This window comes from Carettochelys insculpta, chromosome 3, assembly GCF_033958435.1.
Source record: "Carettochelys insculpta isolate YL-2023 chromosome 3, ASM3395843v1, whole genome shotgun sequence".
Classification (NCBI taxonomy): Eukaryota; Metazoa; Chordata; order Testudines; family Carettochelyidae; genus Carettochelys; species Carettochelys insculpta.
Window position 1 is genome coordinate 58,483,848 of NC_134139.1, and position 26,974 is coordinate 58,510,821.

The following is a 26,974-nucleotide window of genomic DNA, read 5'->3' on the forward strand; positions in this document are numbered from 1 at the left end:
TCCCGCATAAGTCTACTACCAGCACCGGCGCTTGCTCACCCCTCCCTGCAACCACCGACTGGTTGGAGATCAGCGGAAGCGCTGTAGGGGCTTCAGCACCCGGCGCAGGAGGGAGGAAAACGGTGCCTTCCTCTTCCTGTTCGAACCCACGGCAGCTACTCCGCCCCGCGGGGGAGGCAAACTCCGGGCGACAAAGCCGCGTTGGCGGCGCGCTGGCCCGCACCGATGACAACAGGCTCTGCCTGCCCAGATAGGCTCAAAAACGCGCCTCCCTCCGCCCCAACGGTTCCTTGGGGTCGGATGCCGGGAGCAGACAGCGACCGCTCGAACCGGGCCAGGTCACAGCTGTGCGGGGTGAGAGGAGCGCCCCCCCCGGGGAGCAGGGTCTCGGCCTGCTCCCTGGGAACCCACATCCCCATAGCGATGGCTCTCAGGCGGCGGGGGGGGAAGGGTGTAAGCGTAGCTGTGGCAGCCGAAGCGCTTAGCCATTGCCTCGGGGAGCCGTTGGGGAGCGCAGAACCTCTCCCGCCCTATCAGCCCGTTTCTGGGGGAGCCTTCTGGATGCAACACCAAACGGGACTCGTGGGGGCTGACGGTCTCCGGAAGTGACGAAGGAGGGCGGGACCCAACCCCGTGGCAGCGGTCACGGCGGGTATAGGGCAGCCCTGGCAGGGGGAGGAGTTAGTTCAGCCTCTCTGAGTAGCCTCGAGTCTCACTCCCCCTATACACACTTCCTTTCGGGGAGCCCGGGGAGCCGGTCCCGGTCCCGGTCCCGGTGGCAGCGCAGCCATGGAGGCGCTGAGCCTCACGGTGAACTCGGAGCTTCCGCCGCTCGGTAAGCCCGGCCCGGCCCGGCCCGGCCCGGCTCTCCTCTCCCGGCACCGGGGCGGATTGCTGCCATGTTGCATCATGCGGTGCGGGGCGCCGGCGCCTCCGTTCATCCCTGCTGCTGTGCGCCCCTCCCGTCCCTTCGGGGCGGGGAGGAAGACAGAGGGAGAGATGGACGGGCTGACTGATGGGTGGGGGCTGGGCTGACCCTTTGCGGGTCTGCGGAGCGAGGCGGTTCCCGGGGCTCAGCCTCTCTCCCTCTCCCGGGCTGATTCATCCTGTCCGGGCAGAGTCCCGTTGCGGGCTCCCCCGCCTCACGGTGCCTGGCTGCCTCGGCCGGACCGGGGCCTGAGAAAGGGAAGCGCCGAGCTGGGTTGGTGATGTCTCCTTAGTGCACAGAGCCGCATCCCCGGCCAAAGTTGCCCGCAGGGACCCCTGCGTCCCGGGGTTCGTCCCTGCTGCGTGCGGGGTATTGCGGTGGAGAGGTTTGTGCTCTGTCACTGGGGGCTCACCCCCGAAGTGGGTCTTGTTACCTGCCTGTGGGAAAAGTGACTGAAATAGTAACTACTGCTGCCAGCTTTCTGAAACGACACGTCACCCGCGTGGCTTGCAGGGACTAGCCTTGTAGTAGGGGAAAGTGGGATATAATAGTAACCAGCGGTAGTAAACTGAGAGCAAATTAGAGGCTGGATGTGTGCTCACTTTCAAATGTGCTGTTTTATTGGTAAATGGAGAAAGAGCCTAAATACCTGCACAGCCATAATGAGCAATGGAGAGGCTCCCCCCACTTTTGCTGATGTATTTTACCTCTGACTTGCAACAACCTGGTTAGTGCAGTGCTGAACCTCTTTTCATGTGGCTTCTCTCCAATAGACTGCTGGCTCTGTAGCTCTTTTTAATATTTAATGGAGATGGTGGAACATTTTAGTGACTCAGTTAAAGGTTATATTTATACTTGGGTTTAAGTTATTTAACATGTTTTACATTCAAATGTAGACATGACTTCAATCAATTTCTCTCTTATTGGGTCAATTTCTGTTGGTGAGAGAGAAGTTTTTTGATTTTACACAGAGCTGTTCTTCAGGTCTGGTAAATACAAAAAGAAGTCCTGTGGCACCTTATAGACTAATGGATATTTTGGAGCATAAGATTTCGTGGGCGAAGACCTGCTTCAGAAGCACTCAGCAAGCTGTTCCACCCTGTTTTAGCTTGAAAGCTTGTCTGTCTTACCAACAGATGTTGGTCCAGTAAAAGATAACATCTTATTCATCTTGCCTCTATAGTGGCTTTCTGCTTCAATATCTAGTTCAACATTGCATGGCACATTCTATTTGCTCTATTTCCTGCTTCAGTTACTGTCTAGCTAGGGCTTCTTTATCGCTATATGCTATATACATTGTGATGGAAGAACCTTCTCCGCAACTCTTGCTGTCTGGAAATAGCCTTTCGCTTTTCTATCTCATTGCAAATAACTGCTGAAGATGAACATTCTTGCTTTTCCTCTGATCCTTAATTCTTTATACTTTTGTAAATTGTATTATTCAACTCTGGAAAGCATTATGGGATGCATTTTGTGTTTCAGATGGTTTAAAATATACATAGCTGTATATTTAACCAAATTCTGCCAAGTAAAATTTAAAGTTCAGAAATTTTTCACTCTACTAAATATCTTCTAATAACGTCTGATCGGAAAGTGCGATTGATGTAGTAGACAGCTCATTGGTAGAGGAGGGCTCAAGTATATTCCTGGCTCTGCCCCAGGCCTGCAGGGTGATGTTGGGCATGTCTCATCTTCTCTCTGAGCCTAAGTTTCCAAATATGCAAAATGGGGATAATAATACTGATCTTGTTTATAAAGCACATTGAGATGAGCTGATGAAAATTGCTTTAAAGCAGTAGTTTTCAGTACATGTTTGTGGCTCCTGAGGGGTCTGTTGCTATGCCTGAGATTTCCAAAGGAGCCCACGCTGCTACTTGAAATATTTCAGTGACCCCTAAATATAAAAGGTTGAAAACCACTGCTTTGAAGCATTAGGTGGTAGTGCTATTATTATAGAACACATCATACAAAATTGAAATTAGTTGAGGTCTTATTTTGTATTTGACAGCTGCTACTGAGTTGTACTTAAGAGTCCAGACTTGGATGTTAGATTAAAAGATTCTCAGGCCTGGTCTATAGTAGGAAATTAGATCAGTATAACTATACTGCTCAGGTCTGTGAAAAATCCATTACCTAGAGTGATGATGTTAAATTAGGGGTGGGGAACCTTTTTCAGATCAGGGGCCACTGACCTGAAGATAGATCTGTCAGGGGCTACACTAGTGAGATGGTGGGGTGGGGGGGAAGCTCACTGATGTGATTCATGACAGTGTGGTGGGGGCCTGGGCTATGTGTTGTTGGGCAGGAGGGAAAGTGCAGGAGCAGGCTGGGAATTGGTGGGGGGAGGAGTATATCTGGGAGTCCTCAGTTCAGGTGAGGACGGGAGAAAGGGTGCAAGAATGGGGTAGGATTGGGGTGCCTTGATGGGAGGGGGTGCAGGAGTGATGAAGGGGTAGGGGGTCTGGGCATTGACCTGCTCCCACCACCCAGGCAATTCCAGCCAATCAAAACAGTGGTATGAAGCCTCCAGGCAAGCTGCTGTTCCTCCTTCCTTCTCCCGACTGGGGGAGCATCCAAGAGTAGCAGTGGAGCCTGAAGCCGCTTCCTGCCCCATAGCTGCTGGCAGAGACTGCAGTTTGGATCTGGCCGTGGCTTGCCAGATCCAGCCTTTGAGGCTTGGGACTCCAAACCCTCCACCCACTGCGGGCCAGATGCTATGTAGGGGAGCCTCAGGGTCCAGATCCATCTGGACCATGGGTCTGGGATTTCCCCACCCTTGAGCTAAACTGACCTAACCCCTTGTGCAGACAGTGGTAGGTACTAGGTCTCAGGGAAGTGAATTACCTGTGCTGATGGGAGAAACCCAGTATTGCATATGCTGGTGTGGTATAGTACCGCTGCAGCTTTTTAAATATAGACAAGTTCTTATGGTATGGATACCTTATGAAACATAGTGAACATTACAAATATAACAATTATCTAAGGCAAAATAATTGTTTTTAAAACCTTTATTGTAACTGTTTCCTAGTTCATGTTAATAGTTCTTATGAACTATGAAAATATGTACTATGAATGCAATTTAATTACACAGTTCAGCACGTCGTGTTTTTCGTCTACAAAGCATTGTGCAAACGTTAATTAATTCCTGCCTCTCACAAAGGTGCTACGAGTAATATTACCTCACTTTTACGCATGGGGAACTGAGATGAGGGTCATTAGGTGTCAGACTTAATGGCACAGAAGAAGTCTGGCAACTGGAATCAGAGGTTGGGAGTTTCTTGCTCTTAATGCTGTTGTAAGGCCAATTTATTAATATCACCCTTTAACTTAAAATACAGAGTACAGATAGCCTTTTATCTTCAGAAATCTGATGTGAAAAAGTTAAGTGCATAACCTGAAAGCTGTAATAGATTTTACAGTGTACGTGTCTGATCCTGTAATTGTATCTGTGCAGGTAGACCCTTATGTATTTGTGGAGGTCTGTTGACTTCATCAAAGGGTATCTTTGTCAGAGAGGAGAGGCCAAGGGCCTGGTCTCTGGAGAATCAGGTCTCAAGTACAGTATGTTATGTGGAAGTTTTCTATATTCTTTCTGATAAAAAGTTGAGAATTCAGTCTCTGGGGCAGTTAATCCTTTTATAAGCATTAACTCTGCTTAAAAATCACCCTTGTCTTCTGTCTCTCTTCTTGCCCCTGTGCCCCCAACAGTGGAGGTATACTAACTAAAATGTTGGTCAGTTCCAGCCTTACTGTGTGAAAGCATTTCTCCAGCATGGATTTTTGTTGGTGACATTTGGATACATGACTATTGTTAAGTGATGTGTTTAGATTCTGCTGCTGCTGCTGCTTTAGGTCTCTTACTGAGATCATATAGCAGGCCTGTGTTGAGAAGTAGATGACGGTGCTTTTCATGTTAAGCTATTTGAGTGGGTCTCTTTAGCTTGGTGTGGGATGGGATGAATTTTCACAGTACCTTTGGGAAGCAAAATAACGTTAAAACAAGCCCATTCTGAGACGAGAGTAGATTACTCTGTGCTGTGTTTTATCCCTTCCTCCTAGACCATGAGGGCTGCCTTAAAAAAAGAAGCTACTTATTTAAATATTAGAACATCAGTCCCACACCCTACACCTTTCAAAATGTAACCTAACATATGCCCTTTATTTAGGAGCACAAACAGCCATATTTCCTTTTTTTTTTTTTTTTTAGGAGCTTTGCTGACTGTAGAGCACCTGAAAAACGATGTCAAAATTTCAGTTGAAGAAGGCAGAGAGAACATTCTGCGTGTATCTGAGTAAGTGACTTTGCATCTTTGCCCTCAGCATTGGGTCAGCACTTTTTGAAATTGATTTAATAATGATAATCTTTTTCAGGGTGAGAAAAGGACGAGTGCTGAATTTACCATTGCTTTGTATATTTTTTGCAGCAGTTGCAATTCTTACATTTTAAAAATAGTTTTAATCTTCTGATAGAAAAATAAGAGGGTGAGGAAAACATTTAAAGAGCAGTTGAGAGACCTCTGCTGCTTTAAGTATTTGGCCTATATACTCCCGCTCCTCATATAGTGCCCATCCCTATATTATCTGAGCATTCACCCCCTCCATGTGTGATGAATTCTCATAGTGCTAAGTATCTTCTGATAAGTGTCCATATAAATGTATAAAATAGTAAGCAGTCCCATAACACCTTTAGAGCAGCGGTTCCCAGGCTTTTTGAGATGGCGACCCATTTTAACAATTCAGTAAGACTTTGACTCAAAGTAATTCAGCCCCAAACCCCTTCCCAGCCCCCAGGCTTAAACCCTTCACAGCCCGAAACCACCTGCCGCCCCCCTGAGCATCAGTGCTGTCCCGTTGCTGCTCCTTCACCGGGATGCCGCCACTGCCTCCTCTACATGTCTTCCCCCAACCTTCCTACTCTCTTCCCTCACCTTCAGTGCAGGCAGTTCCCTGCCCTGCTGCACTGAAATGGGACTCAATTTAATTGGTTTAAGAGCCTGATCCCTTCTGCCAGCTGTTAAACCAATTAAGTTGAGTTCCATTTCAGTGCCGCAGGGCAGAGACTGGGGGTCAGAGGAGTGAGCAGCTGCAGCGGTGGGAGCTGCACATGGCTCCTTAGGGAGCCACATGTGACTTGGAGCCGCACAGCTGGAGAGCCTTAGAAAATCTAATGGGAAGACATGTTTGGGTTGGGAATCCTTGCCTTAGAGCTTAACAAATTTATTAGGACATGAGCTTCCATGGGTAAAACATGCTTCATCAGATGGATTATAGCTATACATGTATAAATATATACACAATATGAGTGTATGTATGTGCATGTAATGTTATGTAAAGGATTTTATTGGTATTCATTTCAGTTGACCACATCACTCGTGAGAAGGGCAGTCACTGAGTCATCTCAGAAAAGAGCCAATTAACTCAATAGTATGTCATTTCATCTCTTATTTATGCCACAGCTTCTAGAAAGAAGCTATCTTAGGAAACATAATTTTGTATTGAGGTTGACTTTGCCCCTTAAATGTTGTTTTCTTGGGTTTAACAGAAATAATAACACCAAATAAGTTCTAAATATTTTCAGATTGATGTGCTTTAAATCATACAGGCCTGTGTCTCGGTATCAACCTCTGCAAAGAACTGAGAACAAATAGGAGTGAAACAGTCTTCAGTTACCATGAGCACATAGTGTTTGTCGTATGGTTTTGTGTTTAAAGAGCTGGTCTTGGACCTCAGAGGAGTGGGATCATTCTGTACCTCTGGCTTTCTATGTCATATTGACCAAGTAGTTTAAAGCTGAGGCTTTAACAGTGGCCACTGATTAAGGTTTCAGTGCAAGTTACAATAAACAATCTTAATATACTGAATTGTCTTCTAAAAATCAACTGTAAACTAAAATTATAGATAATTACAGAATACACGTCATTTTGACTGTTATACCATTGATGAAATCGAGTGGCATTTTTTTCCTTCCTTTGCTATGCATTTTTGAAGTTCTTTACATACATGTAAGGATTTAGAGGCTGATCTTTTTGACCTCCTATAATATTTCCTCCAACTATGAGAAAATATTTTTTTCTCATCAGTACATGTAAACTTGGTTCCAAGGTTGTCGTGCCGAGGGCGGTTGTGGGGATAAGCTCCCATAGCCTATAAAACTCCCTCAATGGCGCGCATCTCAAAAAGCCTCTGACAACCATGTCCAGCTCCTGGCCTTCTCGTGTGGCTTCGTTTTTAAGCCTGGCGGAACCATTTCTACTGACAGGAGAAGGGGCAAAAGGCGGCACACTGGCGCTTTAAAACCGGTTGCTTTGGGCAGGTGAGGCTCGTTAGCCTTGGTCGGTCGCTCACCGAGGAGAAGGTAAACTCTGATTTCAAACCCCCACTGCCTTGGGGTCACACCCATTCTAGCGAAGGGCTTCGGGAGTTAACCCTGAGGAAAAATCTGGAGTTGGAGACCCGAAGGCAGCCTGTTGTTACTTTTGGCATCTTCCTGGCAACTCCTGCGATGCTGCTGTTGCCAAACTGTACCGGCTTGCCGTTCCTTTGGATTCATCAGCAACGTGGAGAGGGGGGATCTGCTACATGGGCAACAGCTCATCCTCCATACAAAATTTGCCCAGGCATGCGCCCTGGAGAGGGCACTCCAGCGTTGCCTCACAGCGTCGGCATAACACGGGAAGCAACAGTATACCGGATATAAGTCATAGCTTGTTGGCGAAGAGCTTGATGCCAGGGGTTGCTTCTGACGGTGGGAGGAGTCGTTATAGCCTCATTGGACAGCTACCGCCTGCCTCAAATTGGGCAGCCCCCAGCCAATAAGGTGCTGTGTTGCCACAGTCCATTTGCTTCACTGGGTGCGTGGAGCTTACAGATCAATCCCAACAGGTGGTCTGAAATCTGTGCACCAAACAAAAAGAAAAAAATACAAAAGCGCCTGGTTCTTAGACTGGGCACCTGGAATGTTAGAACCATGATAACTGGACTTTCAGACAACCTTGAAGACATAGATGATATCCGCAAGACAGTGGTTATTAACAATGAACTGAGAAGGTTAAAAATGGACATTGTCGCCCTTCAGGAGACAAGACTCTCATCTTCCAGCAGTCTAAACTAGAAAGATTTCACTTTTTTCTGGATGGGAAAACCCCCTAGTGAGACCAAAGAGCATGGTGTGGGTTTCGCAATCAAGAATAGTCTGATTGGCTCCATCACACCACCCACAGGGCGCTCGGAAAGGCTTATACAACTCCAGGTGCAAACATCTGCAGGCCTGACCAACGTCATCAGTGCCTATGCTCCAACACTGACCTCTTCCCAAGAAGCTAAGGCCAAGTTTTATGATGAGCTCAGCATTGCAATCGAAGAAATTCCAACTCGCGAGCCACTGATCATTCTTGGGGATTTTAACGCAAGAGTTGGTGCTGACCATTCCAGCTGGCCCACATGCTTAGGGCAATTTGGAGTTGGGAATTTAAATGAGAATGGGCTGTGACTGCTGGAGCTTTGCTGCCAGCACAGTCTCTGTGTTACCAACACCTTTTTTCAAGACCAAGCCCCAGCACAGTGTGTCATAGCGTCATCCCAGGTCCAAACACTGGCACCAGCTGGACTTGATCCTTGTAAGGAGCGCCTGCATAGGCAGCGTCAAGCTGACTTGCAGCTATCATAGTGCAGACTGCGACTCTGACCATTCTCTCGTTGCCAGCAAGATCAGGCTTCAACCTCGGAGGCTGTATCGAACAAAGAATGCAGGTAGGCCAGGAATCAACATCTGCATGACCAAAGACCCCGAGAAAGTTGCATAGTTTACCCATGCCCTCGATGCGGCCCTTCCTGGACCAACCAGCACAGATGCCAGCAGAAGGTGGGCATACCTTAAGGACACCATCTACAACACAGCAATGTCGACTTTTGGTAAGAAGCAGACGAAGTCAGCTGACTGGTTTGAAGCACACTCAGAAGAGCTGCTGTCCATCGTTGAGGAGAAGCGGCTCGCAGCGACAACATGCAAGACATCACCTAGCGAGAGGAACTTGCAGATACTCAGGGCTGCTCGTGGTAAAGTCCAAAGGACAGCCAGGCGCTGTGCTAACGACTACTGGCTTCAGCTCTGCTCCAGAATCCACACCTGTGCAGACAATGGCAACATAAAGGGCATGCATGATGGAATCAGGGAAGCCATTGGACCAATTCAAAATAAGATTGCTTCCCTGAAGGCACTCAATGGAGAGATCCTTAAGGACCGCTCCAAACAGATAGAAAGGTGGGTGGAGCATTACTCAGAGTTGTATGCTTTGGAGAACACTGTCGCAGAAGCAGCACTGAATGCCATTAGGTGCCTTCCAACTTTGTCAGAGCTCGACAATGTACCAACAGCGCTGGAGGTCAGCCAGGCACTTGATGCACTGGCAGTTGGGAAAGCCCCAGGTAAAGACGGCATTCCATCACAAATTCTCAAGTGTGCTAAGAGCAGCCTGATTTCAGAACTGCATGGGCTTCTGTGTCAGTGTTGGAAGGAGCGGAAAGTACCATAAGACATGAGGGATACCAACATCGTCACTCTTTACAAGAACAAGGGTGACAGGAGCGACTGTTAACAACTATCGTGGTATATCCCTCTTTAGTATCGTTGGAAAGCTCTTTGCCTGGGTAGTATTAAAGAGGCTCCAAGTCCTTGCAGAATGAATCTATCCTGAGTCACAGTGCGGGTTTAGAGCTAAAAGATGTACCATTGATATGATATTTTCCCTTAGGCAGCTGCAGGAAGAGTGCAGGGAACAACAAAGGCCACTATGCATTGCATTCATCAACCTAACCAAGGCTTTTGACCTTGTTAGCAGAAATGGTCTTTTTCAAATTCTGGAAAAGATTGGCTGTACCCCCGCACCCTGCTCAATATTATCAGGTCTTTCCACAAGGACATGAGGGGAGTCATTGTCTGTGATGGATCCACCTTTGAACCTTTCAGTATCCACAGTGGAGTGAAGCAGGGTTGCGTTCTGGCCCCTACGCTTTTTGGAATTTTTTTTTCCGTCCTGCTCAAATATGCCTTTGGTTCAGCCACAACAGGCATTTACCTTCACATGAGATCTGATGGCAAGCTCTTCCAGCTGTCTAGGCTAAAAGCAAGGACCAAAGTGCAAACAAGGTGCTTGCGAGACTCCCTCTTTGTGGATGATGCAGCTATTACAACTCATGCACAGGAGGAACTACAGCACCTCATGAATCACTTTGCGGATGCCTGCAAAGAGTTCAGGCTTATCGTCAATATCAAGAAAACACAAGTGATGAGTCAGGACACTCACCATCCGTTTGCCATAAGCATCAACGATCACCAGCTGGAAGTCGTCCACGAGTTCGTTTACCTGGGCTCCACAATATCCGACAACCTCTCCCTTGAAAGTGAGATTAACAAACGTATCGCAATGGCTGCCACCACGCTATCCAGGCTAACAAAAAGAGTATGGTCCAACAGGAAACTCAGAGAGCACACCAAAGCACAAGTCTATAGAGCCTGCATACTGAGTACCCTCCTGTACTGCTGTGAAACTTGGACGCTGAGCTCCAAGTATGAAAAGAGGCTCAACTCATTTCCTATGCGTTCCCTGAGGTGCATCCTGGGAATCTCCTGGCAGAACAAGGTGACCAATAACGTGGTGCTCGAACGAGCAGGGACTGCCACCATGCACACTTTGATCGAGCAGAAACGCCTGTGATGGCTAGGTCACATCTCCTGCATGTAGGACGGTTGCATACCTAAGGATTTGCTCTGTGGTGAACTGGCGACAGGGACCAGGCCAGTTGGAAGACCTCATCTCTGCTACAAAGATGTGTGCAAGCGTGACTTGAAGGCTGCTAATGTCAGCACTGCCACCTGGGAGACACTCGCCACCGATCGAAGCCTGTGGAAGCAATGGGTGAAAAAGGACTGTCCCAGTATGAAGACAACCTCAGGCAACAAGCAGAAGAGACGAGAACCCTGAGGAAGTCCCGCCCCCAGTCCATCAACCAGGGCTCCTTGTTCTTCTGTACCCTGTGCGGAAAAGACTGTCACTCAAGAATTGGACTTTACAGCCACACTAGATGCTGCTGTCGATCCAACTGTGGGTGCAACAACACACCATAGTCCCCCGGGACTGACGGATGCCTACTCTACATGTAAACTTATTTATTTTGTAATCTTGACTTTCTGCATGTATCTTTCTTCAGAATTAATCTCTTACGTGTAGTAAACATAACAGAGTCTTTTGGTTGGGAACAAGTGTAGTACCTTCTGTACAAGTCTAAAGAACAACCCTTATTTGGATATATCTTTTGTCCTAGACATTTGTATATATGGATTTTCTTTTGATGCTACCATAACCAGCTGTTAACTAACTTGTGGATTGTATTTACACACACTTGAGAATAATAAATCTGGAATTGCCTGAATTTATTTCTGCACCCATGTAGCAAACTTCTTTATTTTTGGTTTTATGTATTAAAAAAAAGTAGTTTTTCTATTCTCCTGTCCCTGCCCAGCATGACCCTGCATTGCAGCAGTCTGTGCTTCAGAGGGGAAGGACTGGCTTGAGTGTGAAGCAAGGGGCTTTTCCCTTTCCCCTTCTGCACTCCTGACAAAAATCAGGATTCAAACTCAAATTTCTACACCCTCTACTTCCCCCTGCCAATTCCTCAGTGAGTTGGGCTACTGCACAAATACGGGTTATGATTAGTTTTGAAAGGGTTAGATTTTTATTGGTAAAGGCTGCTTTCACTGTTCATACACAGTGAAAAATTATTTCTATTAGTAATCAAAGTGTATGATCTGGCAAAATAAGAAAAACGCTCCTTGAGAACTTCACAACAGTGAATATTTAAATTAATACAAATTTTAAATATTAAAATGAAGATCAGTGTCAAAATCATGCAAACACACGTTTTGCTATGGTGGTTGTTCCTATTATTCTTGTTTGACGAGTCATTTCCTTGGTCAAGATTACATTAACCTTTATCTCTGTCCATCTGTATAATCTTTAAAATTTGTTTCCGGTAACAGCGGCTTCTTAAAAATGGTAATTGTAATTTGAGAAGCATCAGCTAAACCAGTCTTTTGGCTAGTGCTCTTGGTAAATGGATTCCATTAGGTTGAGAGCAGGAACCTCTTTCTCTCAGTACAACTTGAAATTCACCTGGGACATCTCACACTTTGATTTTCAGGAAATCATTTGTAGTAGCAGCTTTCTTTAAGAACATGGAGCACTTTAATCTTTTTCCATAAGAGGAATGTTTTGAATTGTGGTTAAAATCTGATAAGGAGCAGTTTTTAAACCAGTAAGATGAAATGTTGTAATTTTAAGATGTAAAATAGTGTTTTGATGGGTAAAGTTACTGAAATTATTTTATCAGACCTTATTGACTCTGTATAATGTTTTAAAAATATCAGATTTTTCTCCCAGGTAACAAATGTAGTCAGTGTAGCATGTGAATTTCTGTTTGGTAATATTCTTTGAGATGGAGAGATGGGTATTTTTTGCATTCCTCAGCACTGAATGGTTTTGCAACTTTCTGTACAAATGATCTGGAATTCTTTGTAAAATCCTGTTCTCCCCTTCAGCTCCCAGGATTTTTGGCTATATTGCTGTGTCAGTTCATGTCACTTTCCATAGACTCATTCCTATTGCTTTTGCTAATAACATCAGCATGGGTATGGTCTTCTCTATCCTATTTATAGGCTCACTCTTCCAGAGTTACCTGTAACCCAGTTTGAAAGAACAATCTAAATTCATGGTTTTCTCTCTTAAAAGAAGGGAAACAGAAGAGGACTGGATCTGAAATGCGGAATAAATATTAATTGTTTTCTAAATTAACTAAAACAACTGGAAAATTTTGCAATCATAATCAGGAAGCTGCTCACCATAACTGTCAGGATTCTTTCACTGTATGTGTTCAGAATTCTGTTCACTAGTCTTAATGGAAAAAAGTAGACTTAATACAAACTGTTGAAAGTCATAAATGTGTTTTTTGCATTTCAGGCAGACACGTTGTTGGAGAAAGCATATTATGAATGCATATGTGCTTGTCAATCTCAGTTGAAAAGTTCTGTTTTAAGAAACTGACCCCAGCATGATATAGCAACAGGATTTATTGCACTTTTATAAATGTTTTTGCTTTTGATCATACACCTGTTGATCTTCTATATCCAGGAATTTAGAACTTTTGGAGTTACCAGACCTTGAATTCAGATATTTTCATTTTCAGTTTTAATATTATAAATCTCATGAGACTAAACGGCGGTGTAATCTGTTTTAAAGGCTGGTCACCATAGTTAATAAATCAAGATGATCTCCAGATCATATGTTTAGTTCTGCTTTGTAAGTGACTGTTAGCAGCAGTCAGATTGATGAGCTAGTGTATATGTTTTCCTTATAAATTATATAAATAGCCTTGGTCCAATCTATAGTTCAGACAGCAGGAAGATGTAAAATTACATTGCTCTGAAGCTGAAACCATAATATCAAATCAGTAGTACTTTGTACGTGCTCTACAAACTTCTGTCATAGTAGGATGTGTAAAACTGCTTCTCTGTGATCAATCCCTGTTTGCACATACCTACAGAAATACAAAAAAGTCCGAGACACACTTCTTCTCTCTTGGTATTTATTAGTCACTGTGGGTTCAGTCATATTTTCTCTGGGCACTCAAAACTGTCACTGAAGTGAGTGGGAGTTTGGAGTGTGCAAGGAATGAGGGCTGAGCTCATCAAATAAAGCCCGGTGAATGCTACAGAATCAGGTCAACGTAAGGCAGTTAACACTGACTTCTAATTATGTCAGTGTCTATGCTACAGTCTTGTTCCCACTGATGCAGGCACTATACTACATGGATATCATAACTCTATCACCATGAGAGGCTTGTGTTGGTGTAGTTAGGGTGACTCCATGTAAACAATGAGTTACTTACTTGGGCTGGTAGCTGTCATTCTTGTCAAGTTTGTGCTTCTATTGTTGAGCTGTGAAACTGGCAAGAAAGACATTCTCACAGCTCGGGCTGTCGCTCTAGGATAGATGAAGGGCTCCTGCTGGAACTTGCTTGTTCTCTGGTTTTGCAGTCAAAGCTGCAGAAGCATCTGGGCAGCAATCCAGCATATATTGTGTGAAAGTCTTCATATATAGTAAATGTTACTGAGTCAGTAGCATGCACACCAATAGGTGATGAAAATACTAGTAACCAATAAAAGAAAAAGTTTCCTTATACAGTTTTCACCATCAAATATGTGTTAAAGGACGGTGGACTATAGGAAAAGATTAACTATTATGCTTTTATGGGGAGAATAATAACTCGCCGAGTTGCTCTGTGAATATTAACAAAAATATTCTTTACAGTTAAAACCTAGATGTGTTAGTTTTGAAGTTAAAAGTTCTAAAAATAGACAGTGGGCAAAATCCAATGACTTGTGAGTGGAGAGGATAAACCACTGAAACAAGTATATTGGAGTTTCACAGTAGTCCTATCAGCAGGGGAGAGGAGTATTACCTATATTGAGATCTCAAATGAGCTAGTGCCAATTGTTTGAAAGCAACCACAAAGATACTGCATGATCTTGGGCAATTCACATCAGCCTTCTGTTTCTCTTTGGTATTTAGATTGTAATTGCGTGAAGGACTTTGTCAGTCTGTGCTATGGTGCTGCAATTCAATTAGGACCTTTAGGCTCTGTTGTAATAGAAATAAAACATTAATATGCTAGCTTATACAATTCTACTCCCATTGTGGACAGCATGTAACTAATGTCAGACGGGCAGAATATTGAGAAGTGCATTTTGTTGGAGTTCAATGTAAGCTGATGGGAAAACCAAGGTGAAACAGAAATACAGTCTTAGACGGTAAAGGGTGCTCAGCCAGAGAGAATCTTTATAAATGTAGCAATGTAACAGAAGCAAAATGAGTAATAGACAAGCCTAGGCAGGGACTGTTGCATAGCTCTGCATGCTCTTCCTTGTCTCTCCAGCAGCCATTTTTTTTTTTTTTTGCACAGGTGTTCAAGGAAGAGACTTGGGAAAGTAAAACTTGGTTTAGCCCCTTGAGTCCTGGAGACTAGGCAGTACATGTGTACTCTGATATTTTTTTGGGAGGGGCAGGGCGGGGCAGGAGGGAGGAATGTTACCTAGTATTTCATTGTGAGTTGGAGTAAATTGTTTCCCCTTCTCTCCCTTTGCTGCCCAATGAAATGTTTGATTGGTGTTGATGGTTTCTTTCATCGTTTTCTAGTCTGACCAGCTGGAAGGGGAGGATGAACCTTTCCATTGATAGGTGTCTTGTTCTGATAGCTTTATGCACATGTCTTCATCTAGAAATGTGTTGGAGTTTAGTCTATTTAGAACAATTTTATGTGTAACTACATTCAAACTTCTAGTAATAAGTTAATTTCATCTTTAATTTTCTGTTTTTCTTAGCGAAGTCGTATTCACTGATGTGAATTCCATAGTTCGCTATCTGGGTAGAGTTGCCACTTCTGCAGGGCTATATGGGTCTAATCTTCTGGAACACACTGAGGTGAGAAACAGCCATTCATATTTTGTTCATCATGTGATTGCATTTTTGCTCATTTTGGGGATTTACCTGTGTAGCCCTTGAAGGATGTACCATTCTAGATGAGGATCCACCTTCCTATGGTGCTAAAGATATCAAAACAAAAAAGCAGCCCAGGAGCACTTTACAGACTAGCAGAATAATTTGTTAGGTGATGAGCTTTCGTGGGACAGACCCACTTCTTCAGATCATAGCCATACCAGAACAGACTCAATATTTAAGGCACAGAGAACCAAAAATAGTAATCAAGGTTGACAAATCAGAAAAATATTCCCAACCTTATGAGGATTCTCACCCACGACCACAGTTTATACCGCAGGCACACCAGTCTGGAACTTTTCCTTGCAACAAAGCCCGTTGCCAGCTTTCTCCACATACCTATTTTGGAGATACCATCAGTGGACCTAACCAGGTTATTCGCAGAATCACGGGCACATTCTTGTGTTCCTCAACTAACATCATATATGCCATCATGTGCCAACAATGCCCAGGTGCTTTGTATATTGGACAGACTTCAGACTCTCTTAGACAAAGAATTAATGGGCACAAAACACACACAAAAACACTCCTAATCCACAAACCAGTTAGCCAGCATTTTAATGGAGTGGGCATTCTGTTAATGACCTGAAGGTTTGCATCTTACTGAAGAGAAATTTTCACACTACTTTGGAAAGAGCAGCTGCTGAACACTCTGTTATATTCAAATTTGACACATTGACAGGCGGTTTGAACCGGGATGGGAATTTTTTAGGTCATTATATGGGTTCTTTTGCATACTTGGCTTAATCTAATTCTTGACCCCTTCCCCCCCCTCCTTCTGCCCCTCTACTCTCTGATTTGCTCACCTTGATAATATTTTTTTGATTTGTCAACCTTGAATACTATTTTTGGTTCTCTGTGCCTTAAATATTGAGTCTGTTCTGTTATGGCTATGATGTGAAGAAGTGGGTCTGTCCCATGAAAGCTCATCACCTAATAAGTTATTCTGTTAGTCTTTAAAGTGCTACTGGACTGCTTTCTTGTTTTGATAGTATATAGGCTAGCATGGCTTTCTCTCTAGTAAAATATGTTTTTGTGAACCTGCCTCTGACTATACACCCATGCATCTGAACCTGAGACTGTTTGTTCACAAGTGCTCCTTCTTGTGCCGATCTCTGCTAGATTGAACATTTCTTTTCTCCATTTCTTGAGTTCTTGGTACTGTCACTTCCTCTGTACAATTTGTTTTTCTATTAGAGCTGTTTCTGTGGCCTCCATCGGAGCTGCTGGTGGAATTATGAGCAAATAAAATATATTCCCAAGTAGATATCTAAAAGTCTTACCATTGCCAACCACCACATTTTTTCTGTTTTGTCTTGTGGAGTTCTAGGGTAAATCTTTGATTCCTAGTCTACACATTGTAGCCAGACAGGCTGTATTCTGACTTGGGAATCTGAATATACCTTTACAGGTTGGAAGTTCTCTCCCATGGAGTTGTACATATTCCAAAATTTCTTCAAAATTAAAGCTAGAGGTAACCTTAAAGCTTTCATAACCCAAAGGGACCCTGATTAGTTACGTTCCCCATTTTTTATGAACAAAATGGAGTTATTACAATTATCAGGACTTGGTATGAGGTAGAATGAGCAAGACTGTTTCCAGTTTCAGCCCAGAATAGTCTGAGGTTGAATTTTGTACTAGGTGCTTGAGATTGGTGGTGGTGGTAGTAACAAAATCATTTTGACTCAGGTTAGTGTAGGGCAGGAGTTGGCAACCAAAATAACTAGAAGGGCCATTTTTTCCAGTTCGGTAAAAAACTCAGTAATTCAAGAGATGTAATGCATTTGAATACAAGACAGTCCTTAACAAATAACATCAAACCATATTTTTTGTATCCCTTATTTTAAGAACAACGTGCACACACAATGATTTGCAGTGTGGTACATGTTTGCTGCAGGACGTTCAGAAACTTTTTACATATTCTATTTCCTCACACTTTTTGTGTGTGTTTGTACCACTGCCTTTCTGACTTTCACCCCGCGCCCCTCTTTCTCTCTGTAGGAAGCTAGAGGGCGTTATCCAACGATTCGAGATCGCACATTGTTTGCTGTTTAGATATGAGTTGTTCATTTTGGGGCTTTTAGACATTCACCATTAATCGAAAATAATAGGGAGGTATTTATACTTTGCATTGGGAGCCACAAAAAAGTTCTTAAAGAGCTGCAAGTGGCTCCAGAGGCAGAGGTTGCAGACTCCTGGTGTAGGGTAATAAGGGGTTTCACCCCATGCTACCCATACAATATTATTGTAAGTCAGTGGAGATTCACTTCAACCCTGACAATTGCCTGCTTTTTTTGTGTAAGAGAGAAGTGCAGCTTCATTATGTTACCTATAACTTTTGTAATGGATTATAGCTCTTTGTGGTTAAATAAATTAACTTTGTAATACAATTAAGTACTTGAACTAAGGAATAATGCGTAAGATGCAATTGTTGAAAATCAAGGCCAGAATCTTTGGGGACTAAATTTATTGCATCAGCTATTGCTTTTTTTCAAACGTAGGATTGGGCTTTGAGAAATGTTAAGACAGCTGCCTGTGTAGTGAGAATACTTTGGAATGTAACTGTAAATGCAAGAGTTGGGTTTTTTATAGTGCTCTGACATCTGTGCCTGCCACGTTGGCTTGGCTGTTGGAAGAATTCCTACTGCAGTGTACACATGGAATAGATTAGGGGGATTTTAAGAGATGTTTTACAACTGAGATGTTGTTTGTATATTAGAGACAGATCCTCAGCTGGAGTAAATAGGCCAGGCTCCACTGACTTCAGTGGAGTTGTCCACTTACACCAATTGAGGATCTGCTCCTTACTGCTTGAAATATGCACAGTAAAAGTTGGACATCTTTATTTCCTTCTCAGAGTAAACTTTGTATGGGTTTGGGAGAGGAGGAGGGGGTTAGGAATACAGTGGAAAACCTTTTTTTAAGTGAAAAATGGGAGAATATGGTGCATAATGTCACTGTTAGTATATACAGACAGGAAGAAAGAATGAACTTAAATGGAACAAGAATACTGTCCCTTAACATTTAAGTAATAACTAGGTTCACCAGTTTCATTGTATACACACAAAGTTTGAATTCTCTTTGTTAATCTTTTAAATAGCAGCAGCCTTTGAACTCAATTAAAAATGGCCTTTTTGTAACATGCAATCTAAAAGTACAGTAAAAAAATGGAAGTCATTGCATGTTTTAGACCAGTGCAAAAAATCTCAGACTGCTGAACATCACGGGCCACATTTTATCCAACACCTGATTCTATCCATTGTCCTTATGTAGTATTTGATGGAGTAACATCAGCCTGATGGCAGGAATTGTCTTTAAGCATATAATACACACAGAAAAGCGTATTAGTATTGTTGAAATTGTGAATAATCACTGAACCAGCCTGCCATAGACGAGCTGTTGTGACCATGTGGGATTGCCCCTGCCCACAGCATTCCCAGGCAGGACCCACCACGGAAGAGGGATGTTCTGGCATGCTACCGCCCACAACAGGCCCCATGGTGTTGGAGCGGCCCCCTCCCTGTGGCAGCGGGGTGCTACTCCAGCTTCCACTAGCTAATAACTGGTAAGCTTCATCCTAAACACATGAGACTTATCAGTTAACCTTTAATATCCCCAATCCAGAGCCACATATTTAATAGCATTTAATAGCACTTTCTCATGAAGGATAGATTTGAATGTAATTTTTGACCAGTAAGAATTTCTCTAACTTTAAATTTTTTGTGTGTATTAAACATGATGACCTCTTTGTTCCTTAAAATTTAGATTGACCATTGGTTGGAATTCAGTGCGACAAAGCTATGTAGCCCTGCCCAGTTTGCATCAGCAGTCCTTGAGCTTAATCACTGTCTGTCTCTGAGGACCTATCTGGTTGGAAACTCCTTGAGTCTGGCAGATTTGTGTGTCTGGGCCGTACTAAAAGGTATTACTTAGTTACCACATTGGCAAACCTGTGAGAACAATGTTAAAATATTTTTCCTTTTAGTCTTTAATGTTTGCATCTATTTTAATAGAAGTTTGTTAGGAGTAAGATCTCGTAGTCATGAGGCTTTGTGGTTTTGTTAACATAACTGATGTTTAAGACACACAAAATTGTGCTGTGATTTATAATTGTCATTCGATTTCTATTAAAATATCAGCTTTCCATTGTTTTCCCACCTCAAATGTGAAAATACATTTTATGCTAAAATTTTGCATCTGTTGTTCTAACCAGGGTATGAGTTACTTCACAATTCTTGTACAAAAATTTTTAATTAGACTACTTTATTTTTAAAGGAAGCAATCTAATTTTGCTTGGTTTCGGCTGTTAAAATGTGTAAATGTAATTTTGCCATCTTTGTTTCATATTATAAAACAAGACACAGGGGCATCTACCTTTTTCATTTTAAATCTTCATTACCCTTGAAAATAGTATGTTAGGTATCTAAAACTTAATATGTTATAACTGAAAGACTTGTATTCGTGCTGAAGTCTGCATGAAATTTAAAAAATAAATTAATTTTCAAGATATTGCAAGATGGCAGCCTCTCTTTGTAAAGCTGCACCTCTTTGATCTGAGGTATGAAAATAACCTTTTTCCTTTTATTTTTCCCCTTTTGATAACAATCAAAAATGCCCATTTCTCCTCAGATAGATGCTGTGTCTTGGGTCATAACACAATTAAATGGTTTATTTAAACATCCTACAAAAAGTGAATAACCTGAATAATTGTAGCAACATAATGCCAATGATGCCAGTGTTTTAAAACCTATTTTCTAAACATATCAACCAAATTAACTCATGCTTCCACTGCCTAATTTCAACATCATGTTGAAGAATAAAAGGTGCATTGGTGTTTTGTTTTGTTTTGGACCTTCTAATAGATCTGGCTGAGGTGTGAATATAGCGTAGTGTATTTTTAATCCACACTGTTACCTCAGAGTGAATGCCACTAGAAGTCTATCTATTCTTGTTATGAGGTCACAATTTTAAACAAAATGTGTTTCCCTCCAGACAGTAGTGCATGGCAAGAACAGTTGCAGCAAAACAAGGCTCCAGTCCATGCAAAGCGCTGGTATGACTTTCTTGAGGCACAGTGTACCTTTCAATCAGTGGGTACCAGGTGGGCTGCAGCTTCACCAAAGACCAAAGTGGTAAGCTTTGTTCTGATTATAAGTGAGTCTGCCTGTTTTGTTTCTGAACATACTACAGTAAAAGTTGGTGTCTTCTGATAGCTCAATTTAGACATTATCCTAAAGGGTATCTAAAAAACCCTATTTTATGTGGATTTTTAAAAAAAAATATTTTAGTAATTTCATCCCCAAATATTTAGGAACACAGTGTCAGTCAGCTGTGGAAAAATGATTTGTATAAAAATGACATCTGTTACTGATGCGTACTACCTATTTGTATTCAGATTTGAATCTGCTGCTTTAGTAACAAATGTTTTTACAATTTCTGTTGGTACTGCAAAGCCAGATCTAGTAGAATGAAATCAACAGAGTTCTTAACCACATTCCATTTGGTGGCAGGGGGAGTCTGACAGAGCACAAAATTGGCCTGCAGAAATTTTGTTACTTGCAGTGAGGAGCAGAAACAGAAAACCTATCTAGACTTTCCAACCCCACATGAAATGTGCAGGTCTCACCTTCTGACTTTGAAACTGAATAATCATGATCTGAAAGTCATCTGAGCCAGGGACCCCATATTGCCATTTTTGAGTTTTATTTCAGAGAAGAAACCTGCTGTAAGTGTTTGTATTGTAAATTTTGTGTAATGTCATTTATTTTTAAGGCAATAGAAAAGAAACAAGATGTTGGAAAGTTTGTGGAACTCCCTGGTGCAGAGATGGGGAAGGTCATTGTTCGGTTTCCTCCTGAGGCCAGTGGGTAAGAAGAGCTGTTTTTAGAACTGGTTTGTGTTTCTAACCATGTTTCTTTAGAAAACTGTAAGTCAGAAGAGAGATTGTATTTTGTCTTGAAAATAGTTACTGGATTACTGTGTTTCAACAGTTGGGTTGAAGACCCTCTCTTGCCCTGCTGTTGGTCATGTATAGTTGGTTTAGTCAGGGATGAACAATGTCTTAGAAGTGATTTCCATAGCAAAAGAGAATTTTCAAAGTCATTTGAGATCATCCTGTAAAATGTTTTCCTGAGCAAAGGTTGACACTTGCTAAAGCCTTCCTTTACTTAAATCTCATAACATAAATAACAGTAAAAAGAGCACTAAAAGTACCATCACCAACTCCATAAAATCTTTTCAAAAGAGAAGGATATGATAAAGTTTAAAATGGTTGTTTGTTTTTAATACATTTTTTTTCTCCACCAACCTCTTATAACTTGTTTGTCTTTGGAATTCTGTTATTCAGATATGTTATCTGACTACTACTACTACTATATTGTGTACATAATTTTATATGTGTTTTGCATGAGAACAATAACACAAAATCGTTTGGCATTTGGAGTCTATGCAACATTCCAAGAGGGAGAGAGTCTCCATGGCCAGGTGTAAACTTATGGAAAAAAGGAAATATTTTGTAGAAGTAACCATTTATACAGTTTTGTGGATCTTGGTTTATCCAAGTTTTGGATATCATCTGCATGATGGAATTCACTAACTTATCTGAATTCTCCTGTGTTCTGCCAGTTGCTCAGTGAAGTTATTCAAAATATTGTAAACTCGTTAAAATGCCAAAAATTTTAATAAGATTAGTTTTTATTCAAGTTACTATCAAATTTGTAGACTGATAAAACACAGTTTATAATGTTGCAAAGAGTGAATTTGGATGAATTATGAAATCATAGCTATGAGAGAGAGAATATGATTCATATTAAATTGCTTTATGTTCAGTTTTTCAAGAAGTATAAAATAGCTTTTGGTGGTTGGTTTATTTTAAGTCTTAAACTATTCTCCATTTTCCCTTTATCCCCAACCAGACTATCTCCTACAAAAGAAATGTAAATAAATCTCCTGCTGTGTTTACCTTGTTTTCTGAAATGTATTTGTTTTTAGATACTTACATATTGGTCATGCAAAAGCTGCTCTGCTAAATCAGCATTACCAGGTTAACTTTAAAGGAAAACTCATCATGCGGTTTGATGATACAAATCCTGAAAAAGAAAAAGAAGACTTTGAGAAGGTATAGTAAGTGAATAGTGGAATCCATTCATTGGAGAGATCAATTCAAAATTAGAACAGTAGGCAGGCTTACAACTTCAGGGATGTCTCTCTAGAACAGTAGTGTTTAAAGTAGCATGAAAACTCTTCTGAGCCATTCCCTGTTTGCTTTAAAAAAACCAAAGTGTTTTTGGTTGTGTAGGCTATTTAGTCTATGACTTCCCCATTCTTTCTTGTGCCTCCCCTAGTATTTGTAATCTGCCGTAAATAGAAAAGTCTCCATAAATCTGTTTGGTATTTACTTTATAGACTCTGTTACGTTACTTGACCTAATTGCAAATTGCAACCATGCTACTACTTTAAAAACTTACATACAGCTGGCTTCAGTGGCCATAATTTTTAGGTTTAAAAAAAAAAAAGACAAATCCACACTAGGAAACTTAGAAGGTGTCCAATACAGGTGAAGTGCAGTTATAAACCTTTTTAATAATTTTATTCTTGCTGCCATCTTTTCACTATTTGTGGCATCCATGAGGTATAAGAAAGGGAGGCAGCTGTGTGATTTCTTGCCACTTTCAGAGTCAGAATTCATCACCCTCCAGGAGGGTTTTGAGGCTCTCACTATTCTCATTCTATTAGATGTGCAACAAGAAGAACTTATTGCCAGTTTTTGCCTCACTTTCTTGTCTGGGCCTCTCTTGGAGCTGATTTCATTCTCCTGCCCTATAGCAATCACTGCCTATGTCTCCCTTTGGTAACATTAGTACTGTAAATTAATGCTGAATGGATCTAGTTGATTTTTCTTGTATCTTTATGGGTTCTTACTGCTGCTTTTTGCAAGTGGAGACTTCTAAAATTCAGAAGAAGGTTGGCATAAGGTTAGAAAGCTTCTCCGTGTATGAATATTACAGTTTAGCTCTTTGCAGGTAATTCTGGAAGACGTTGCGATGCTGCACATCAAGCCAGATCAATTTACATATACGTCAGATCACTTTGAAACTATAATGAAATATGCTGAGAAGCTTATTCAAGAAGGGAAAGCATATGTAGACAATACTCCTGCAGAACAAATGAAAATGGAGCGTGAACAAAGAATAGAATCCAAACACAGAAGTAACTGTAAGATGCTCTATGCCTCTTCTCCTGGCCCTGTTATCTTTTTCATTGAACTGTAATCTTATTTCATCCTGTTGTTAATCATCTTGCCTATGTTTAGTTTTAGTTGTGTACTGTGAATGAGCAAACCAATAGGGACACTGAGGTCCTCAGTGCCCTGCCATACAAGACCAGAAGACTCAATAAGCTTATTTTTACACAGATGTAATAATGAAGTATGTATGTTCACACTTCCTAGATACTGTATAATTTTATTCTCACCTTTCAAGTGTGAGAGGGAATGCTGGATTGCTTGATCTAAACAGATCTGGCAATAACTTTGAATGTTTAATTAGTCCTGTAATAAAATATTATAATGGAGCCTGGTTAGAAATATTTTAGGTCAGCTAAAGGTGGTGGTATTATTATTTATTATTATTTATTTTTGGTAGCTGTTGAGAAGAATCTACAGATGTGGGAAGAAATGAAAAAGGGAACAGAATGTGGACAAACATATTGTCTACGAGCAAAAATAGACATGAATAGTAACAATGGGTGTATGAGGGATCCAACCATTTATCGTTGCAAAAAACAGCCACACCCACGTACTGGAAGTAAATACAAGTATGTGCTTTTTGTAATATTGATCTTTGTATACTTGTCTGTTCTTTACCCTGTCTCTTTAATTACCTGGGACTTGCTTGCATCTTTTCAGCCAGTGTGTGTAGCTGATCTCCTTGTAGAAACTAACACTTCTTCAGGTTTTTACAACTTGAGCTCTGGCCAGTATTTTATAACAGTACCCAATGATGGCAAAACATGACATGTCGTCGCTATTCTCATCATCTCTGTAAACAGGGCTATTTTAAAAAAAAAATTCTTTCCACATGTGATGAGCACCATATTCCTTAAGAAATCTCGACAAACCATTTTGACTGCCTGCACTACAGGCATCCAAATAATTGGAGTTTGTTTATACATCATCTCTCAACATAAATTACTTTTTAAGGTAAAACTAGTGTGAAGTGGTGTCCTTGACCTGATTATATGAGTAACAACTGTGTAGTCACAATTGTTTTCATGCACTGTGAAGAGTTACTGCATGTGCATTGAACTAAGGCTATTAGCAGAACACTATAGTTTATCCTTTGTGTGAAATACCTCTTTTCACCCACTCTTCCCATTGTTACAGATTCAACAGTTGGGAAATGGTGACTTTAATTTGGATGTTGACCTAAAATTGCAGCTTTGGCTCTTGTTAGAAATTCACTTTAAAAAGGCATGATGTGTACACTTGCAGTTCACTGCCTCTCTTGTAATTTCTGGCTGCTGAATCTTAAACTAAGGTCTGAAAATGAATTTTTATGATACATATTGCTACAAGATGTGGGGAAAAGTGTAGGTGTGTTTAAAATTTTTTTCTTTATTTTTGAAATACTGAGGGGGTTGAACTATTTTATAGTTTTGTGTTTGTTTTTAAAATGTCATTCATATGGTTTTTAATTTGGGTCTTTTAAAAAGAAATGCTGAATAACAGGTGTGATGATTTATTTCATTCTTGGTGGAGGTCTGGTGACCATATTTACAGATTTTTTGAGTGATTATAACATATGGGCTGCAGCCACACTAGCCCCCTCCTTTCAGAAGGGGCATGTTAATGAGGGATTTCAGAAGATGCTAATTAGTTGCTGACATAAATATGCAGTGCCTCATTAGCATAATAGCTGCCACGCATGATTCAAAAGTGTCAGTTTTGGAATGCCACCACCCTTGTAGATGGGTGCCTTTCGAAAGGATCCCCCTGACTTTAAAAGATTCTTCTTCCAAAAACAAAATAGGAAGAAGGGGCTTTCAAATCACTTTCAAATCACATGTGGCCATCATTATGCTATTGAGGCACTGCATATTCATGCCACCGCCTCACTAACATCTTCCAAAATCCATCATTACCATGCCCCTTCTGAAAAGAGGGGGCTAGTGTGGCCACAGCCATGGAGAAGTATTTAGTGTTATAAATATTTGTTTCCAAAGGTAGGCAAACTATGTATATTCCCCTGATTTACTAATTTAAGATCTTCTTTCATTTTAGTGTTTATCCTACATATGATTTTGCCTGCCCCATTGTTGACAGTATTGAAGGTGTCACACATGCATTAAGAACAACAGAATATCATGACAGAGACGAACAGTTCTACTGGATCATTGAAGCCTTGGGCATAAGGAAGCCATACGTCTGGGAGTACAGCCGGCTAAACCTCAACAACACTGTGCTATCTAAAAGAAAGCTCACCTGGTTCGTCAATGAAGGGCTGGTAGATGGATGGTATGTTTGTGGATTTCTGCTGTTGGCAGCTATTTTATGTAATCACACCTGTATTCTGCTCATAAGAGAAATCATAGAATGCGTACATCCATTTTTCTTTGGTTAAAGAATTACTTTTTTTCACCAGTGGCCTGAAAGTTCTCCTCATGGTTTTCTTACACACTTGGCATTTTGTGTGCCAAATGTCTTATAAATGTCTATAGCATATTCCCCCTCCGCCCCCCCCCTTTTTTTTTCCCCCCTAGTCTTCTATGAAGCAAGCCAAGTGGTGGGAGGAGGGGAATTAGGATTTACAAATTATCCATCATGTTTGTGTTTCCAGGACAAGACAAAATGTTTTCTTCCTATTTCTCCAAAAACACTGGGGCTTGCATTACTCTGTTTCATTTTATTCTGCTATAAAATGGGAACACTTTTTTTCTTTCTACCCCGTAAAGTCATTCAGGTGAAAATTTTCAAAAATAAATACGTGAAGTTAGACTTCTCAGTCAGCTGAGCCAACAGCCACTGCATGCAAGTTCTGAATGGCCCTGGCTTAAAGTCAGGTCGAAGGGGTGATGCCAATGGCAGTTAGCCCATAGTGCTGTGCAGAGCATGGTGACCTTCCCACCCCTTACTCCCTCCCAGCCCTCAGAGGACACCAATTTACACTACAATCTCATTTCAAAGGGGCCCAGAGCTCCCAATCGCCACCACTGCTACTGTGGTAGCTGGGAGCACCAGGCCCCTATACAGTTGCCCTGTCTCTTCACCCCCATCAGCAGGCCTGCTTTCAGTAGAGGCATGGGATAAAAGGGAAGGTCCTCTCTTGGATTGGTAACTGGTTAAAAGATCAGAAACAAAGGGTAGGAATACATGGTCAGCTCTCAGAACAGAGAGAGGTAAATAGTGGTGTTCCTCAGGGGTCTGTACTGGGCCTAGTCCTGC

At 41.8% G+C, this 26,974-nt stretch overlaps 1 protein-coding gene across 3 annotated transcripts in view; it reads left to right on the forward strand.

The window, feature by feature from the left end:
- Positions 1-686: 686 nt before the first annotated feature.
- EPRS1 (glutamyl-prolyl-tRNA synthetase 1) overlaps positions 687-26,974 on the forward strand; it is a 65,050-nt gene continuing 38,762 nt past the window's right edge. For 2 of the 3 annotated variants that reach the window (XM_074989942.1, XM_074989944.1), the window contains exons 1-10: positions 687-835; positions 5,136-5,220; positions 15,360-15,459; positions 19,300-19,456; positions 20,527-20,666; positions 21,307-21,401; positions 22,525-22,651; positions 23,556-23,748; positions 24,177-24,348; positions 25,814-26,047. In XM_074989942.1, the coding sequence (XP_074846043.1) occupies positions 790-835; positions 5,136-5,220; positions 15,360-15,459; positions 19,300-19,456; positions 20,527-20,666; positions 21,307-21,401; positions 22,525-22,651; positions 23,556-23,748; positions 24,177-24,348; positions 25,814-26,047 (1,349 nt within the window). In that variant the 5' untranslated portion in view covers positions 687-789. The remainder of the gene's footprint in view (positions 836-5,135; positions 5,221-15,359; positions 15,460-19,299; positions 19,457-20,526; positions 20,667-21,306; positions 21,402-22,524; positions 22,652-23,555; positions 23,749-24,176; positions 24,349-25,813; positions 26,048-26,974) is intronic. The other variant, XM_074989943.1, reaches the window with a different exon arrangement.